We start from the raw sequence: 5254 nt of genomic DNA, 5'->3' as shown, positions 1-5254 counted from the left end.
GAGAAATACACTCCATCATAAAGAATCAAGGTCAAGATGTATGCTAGCTCATTTCTCATTTGCACTGCCTTCTGCCCTTCTCTTTCTCGCTGCTCTCTGTGCACCGCCCTTAGTTCGACGCCGACTAATGCACCTCAGTCTGATGCCAATGCCGATGCAGTTCAGAAAGTGCCCCTCAAATGGTTATCCTTGTGTGGAGGGGGCTGAGCTTCGACAAAGCGGGGTTCTAGATTTCCTTCAGGTTAAGTTTCGATGAAGGGTGTGTGATTCGTGGGGAGTTCTCCTTCGGGTTGAGATTCGACGAAGCCAACCTGATTCGTGAAGAGTTTCTTCGGGTTGAGATTCGACAAAGGGGGTTGAGAGGAGAGTTCATTTGGGTTGAAATCGCGTAGAAGAGAGATTGCCCTTTTAGATATTTGCTGGTTTATGATAAGTGTGGTAGAAGTCATACATATAATTATGTGATTGGCACGATATTATTTGGCCAATAATAACTAAATTGGTCTTAAGGAATTCTCTTAAATAAAATAATGATATATTTATATTGCAATAATAATTTTTAGAATAATATTATATATAATCGTGAAGTGTTTAAATATTATATAATTATTTTTAAAAATTAAAATTTATTTTTAAAAAATTAATTTTTTTGACATGACTTATTTATTTATTTACTTTTTTCAAATAATTAGCCGAACCTAAATACTACATAACTGTCATTTCTATAGTTGTTAGTGGGTAAAAGAAGTAGAACCGCGTTAATTAGCTGACACTGTATTAAAGAACACTAACTGTGACGCCCAACACGTCACCACCCAATACCTTATTTCCACGTTAACACTCATCAAGCGTTCCAGATTTCCGTACCTATCTCAGATCCAGCGGTCCCGATTGCGTGTTCTAGAGCCTTCGAATCTTAACCTAGGTAGAGGGTACAGAGCCCGAGAGTGAGGAAGTGCGGTCAGATTCTTGACCAGGGTCAGTTAGCTTCTAACCCAGGCTTTACTCCCCGAGTTAAAGAACATTCCGAGAGAGTCGCAGAGAGAGAGAGGGAGAGAGCGCAGAAGCTCAAGGAGGGAAAAAGAAGAAGAAGGAACAGAGAAAGTGAGCGGAGGCTATCCCGAGTCAACTCGGATCGATCCTTGCCCTTGAACCCGTTTCAATTCTTCTGACTCGGTTCGTTGGCCCTTTTGGGTGCTTCTTCAATTTGAAGAAAGTCTCTAGCGGCCGGTGTCGTCCTCCGGAGGGCGTTTCTGACTCCGGCTCCTTCCAGATCTCTCATTCCGGTAAGTCTCTCTCTCCATTTCGTCAACTTACGGGAATTCCTTCTCTCTAATTTGGTTTTGGGCCGGTTCAACATCGTTACCATAATCTCTTCCCCCCAATGTTGGTTTGGCTTCACGAAACAAAAAAAAATCCACTTTGCTTCCGATTTTATTTTTGGGATCTCCTCAAGCGGAGCTTTCTGGCAGCTGAGAATTGATCAATGTGTTTCCGCTGTTGGGATAATGTGCTCAATAATTGTATTCGAGTCACTTTTATCTTTTTTCTTCTTCGTCTTCTTCTTCTTCTGTGTTTCGCGGCTGAAGGTCATTCCTTTTTCTTTTCATCATTCTCCGTTACCAAACGTAGCTTCCACGATTTTGTCGAAATAGTCGCCGTCGTCTAACTTTTTTCGGTTTATTGAAGTTTGCTCGAGTTGTGAAAGGATTTGATTCTTTTTGAGACTCGGACGTTTTTAATTAATCCAAATGAATGCTCCGCGGTTTCGTGAGGGAGTTTGCATTTATATGCGGTTCCGAGATCTTAAGGGTGCGCTAATGAATTCTAATTCTCAAGGTTAACGAAGCTTACGGACCTGCCTCGTTTACAACCGGTGGCATATCGCAGATTCATTTCGTGGTCCCAAATATCATTTTACTATTTTTTTCCACTTTCTTCTTGTTTTTGGAAATGGGCGAGGGGCGGTGTTTATTTTAGTCCAAATTAAGTGAATTACTAATCAAGATCGAAACTCTTGTTGGCCATTTATGTATTATTTGATGCAGTTAGTATATATTTTTGATTCATTTATAATCACTTTTACAGATTCGTTTATTATTTGGGCACGATGGCTCACTCGATGTAGCTCACATCTCCTTCCATCACGGACCTATTATGTTGCTCTATTCTTTGAGAATCTTGGGTGGGATTTGAAATTGATTTCATCGATTGATGATTTTTGGGGGGACATACTTTGCTCTCCAACAATTGCTGTCGGCTTTGGAGTTTGGTGTCTCCTGGGGAGGGAAGAAACTCTCTTCCGCCACCGCCTCTGTTGCCGGCTGCAAAAACCATCAGTTATATATATTTAATGTCTCGTGAATTGGACAGTCCTGTTCAGACTCAGATGGCGGTGACAATCTTCAAGAGCCCGCTTAGCGGGGAATACCATGGGAGCAGGAGAATTGAAGGGAAACAGCCTGCAGGGAGAAGACGCGTCTTTGTGCAAACCGAAACTGGATGTGTTTTGGGAATGGAATTAGATCGTGGTGATAATGCCCATACCGTGAAGAGGAGGCTGCAGCTTGCGTTAAACTTCCCTACAGAGGAGAGCTCGCTGACTTTTGGGGATATGGTGCTGAAGAATGATCTTAGTGCCGTTCGAAATGATTCCCCACTTCTTCTTAAACGGAACCTTATACATAGAAGCTCCTCAACCCCATGTCTGTCACCCACCGGGAGAGATATCCAGCAGAGAGATTGGAGTGGTCCTATTGAAATATTAGGGCAGTCAAATCGCTTTGCTAAAATGAAACAACTAGTCAAGGAAATTGTTAAGGCAATTAAGAACGGGGTTGATCCAATTGCTGTTAATGGTGGACTTGGTGGTGCATACTATTTTAGGAATAGTAGAGGTGAGAGTGTTGCGATTGTGAAGCCTACCGATGAAGAACCTTTTGCACCGAACAATCCAAAGGGCTTTGTTGGGAAAGCTCTTGGACAACCTGGTTTGAAACGTTCAGTGCGAGTTGGGGAGACGGGGTTCAGAGAGGTTGCGGCTTACCTTCTCGACGATAATCACTTTGCAAATGTGCCTCCCACTGCTCTTGTGAAGATCACTCACTCAATCTTCAATGTCAATGATGGGGTGAATGGTAATAAACCTCACAAAAAGAAGCAAGTTAGCAAGATTGCATCTTTCCAACAGTTCATCCCACATGATTTTGATGCCAGTGATCATGGCACCTCTAGTTTCCCAGTTGCGGCTGTGCATCGAATAGGGATCTTAGATGTTAGGATTTTTAACACGGACAGACATGCAGGAAACCTTTTAGTGAGAAAACTTGATGGTGTTGGGAGGTTTGGTCAGGTGGAGCTCATTCCTATTGATCATGGCCTTTGCCTGCCAGAAACTTTGGAGGACCCATACTTTGAGTGGATTCACTGGCCGCAGGCTTCAATTCCATTCTCAGAGGATGAGCTTGAGTACATCAAAAATCTTGACCCTGTTTGTGATTGTGATATGCTGCTTAGGGAGCTTCCCATGATTCGAGAAGCTTGTCTCAGGGTCTTGGTTCTCTGCACCATTTTCCTCAAGGAGGCTGCCGCTTTCGGTCTCTGCCTTGCTGAAATTGGCGAGATGATGAGTAGAGAATTCCGTAGTGGTGAGGAGGAGCCTAGTGAACTCGAGGTTGTATGCATGGAGGCAAGGAGGACGATAGCAGAGGAGCTGTTATCCCCTAAAGCTGATTCTGTAGATGAGAATATCCAGTTTGATATAGACTGCGAGGAAATGGAGTTAGACGTTACGCCAAAGAAGATGGTACTAGATGATTATATGGCCAGAGCACCATTCCAGTCTGGAATGAGTGGCGGTTGTGTTCGCTGTCCACTGTCTAGACTCGAAGAAAGCATCGAGGAGGAGGATGAGGATGAGGAAAGTCAAGGAGAAGAAGAGCAAGAGGGAATTGTAACTCTGCCAGCTGCTGAAAGGATCCCAACAATTTCAAAGCTTTCGATGTCGTTGAAGAATACTGTTTTATGGGAGAAAAATAAAAAACACCAGAAACATACTGGAGCAAAACTTGAAAATGGCTATTTATCAAATACATCCTCTGCGCATGGGAGTGCAAATGAGCAGCTTCCTGCAAGCATGAGCTTCGTGAAGCTGGCAGACATGAGTGAGGATGAATGGACAATGTTTCTGGAGAAGTTTCAAGAGCTGCTTTACCCAGCATTTGGAAAACGAAAGTCTGTGACCCTAGGTCAGAGGCAGAGACAGAGGCTTGGTACGTCGTGCCAGTTTTGAGATCGAGATTACCTATAGTTGCTTGACAGAAGAAGAGGACTAAAGAAGAAATAAATAAGACTTTGTAGGCTTGTGGGGACTGAAGGAGTGTTAGGATAGGTTTGGTTTATTATGCCTTTTATGGGTCTTCTTGTTCGCAGGAGTTCTATCTAGTTGGGAGCAAATTTAGTAGCGACTGCTGTAAATATTCTTGGCTTCATCCGTAAGCGACGAGCTGAGTAGAATTGGCTGTATTCCTTTGTTTTTTTAGTTGGGTCTCTTTCCACCCCCTCCAATCTCTTTCTTTCTTTCTTTCACTCAGTTTCCTTTATGGACTTGTTTGATAAATAACTTGTAGACTGAAATCCAAAAAAGAAGTTGATGTGAATATATATGGTAGTGTGTTCAACTTTAACCTGTTTGGAAATGGGTTAATATTTTGATTGTATGCTATCAGAGGGGTGTGTGGTGTTTCACTATACAAGCATTTGCCTTTCATAATGGAGGGAAGTTTTATTAAAGATGGCACTGATATAAGGCATTGATTGGCATTTTTCAGTGGCCAGTCTTTTTAGGTAAAAAATGGAAGAGCATACCAAAGCCTTTTCATAAAAACACAATATTTTTCCGTTTTCAATTTTCAATTTTTTCAACTAATAATGACCTAATCAATGGCCAAATATAAAATTCAATATAATTTCTTTAATTTTGTTCAAATTTTAAAATAAAAATAATATTTAAATAATTTTTTAATATATTTATTCAATTATTTTTCTCTCCTTACTATAACTCAATAAAACATTTTTGAACTCAAAACAGTTAATTACGATTCACAAACGAGCAAACTTTTGCCAGGTTAGATTCAATGAAAAAAAGCTAAGCTTGGGTTATTCTGAGATCTCTTTGATAGATTAAACTTGGATTTACAATGATATTTCACGTGAAAAGGGCACACTTGCGATGAGCAAACCAAATGGGTACGTG

At 41.4% G+C, this 5254-nt stretch overlaps 1 protein-coding gene across 1 annotated transcript; it reads left to right on the top strand.

The window, feature by feature from the left end:
* Positions 1-1014: 1014 nt before the first annotated feature.
* Positions 1015-4685, top strand: LOC122309754 (phosphatidylinositol 4-kinase gamma 5-like). Its single transcript, XM_043123388.1, has 2 exons — positions 1015-1286; positions 2089-4685. The coding sequence occupies exon 2, from the start codon at positions 2354-2356 to the stop codon at positions 4289-4291; it is 1938 nt and encodes a 645-aa protein (XP_042979322.1). The 5' UTR covers positions 1015-1286; positions 2089-2353; the 3' UTR covers positions 4292-4685.
* The last annotated feature ends 569 nt before the right edge of the window (positions 4686-5254 follow it).

This window comes from Carya illinoinensis, chromosome 5, assembly GCF_018687715.1.
Source record: "Carya illinoinensis cultivar Pawnee chromosome 5, C.illinoinensisPawnee_v1, whole genome shotgun sequence".
Taxonomy (NCBI): Eukaryota; Viridiplantae; Streptophyta; class Magnoliopsida; order Fagales; family Juglandaceae; genus Carya; species Carya illinoinensis.
This window is presented reverse-complemented; position numbering and strand designations above follow the sequence as displayed.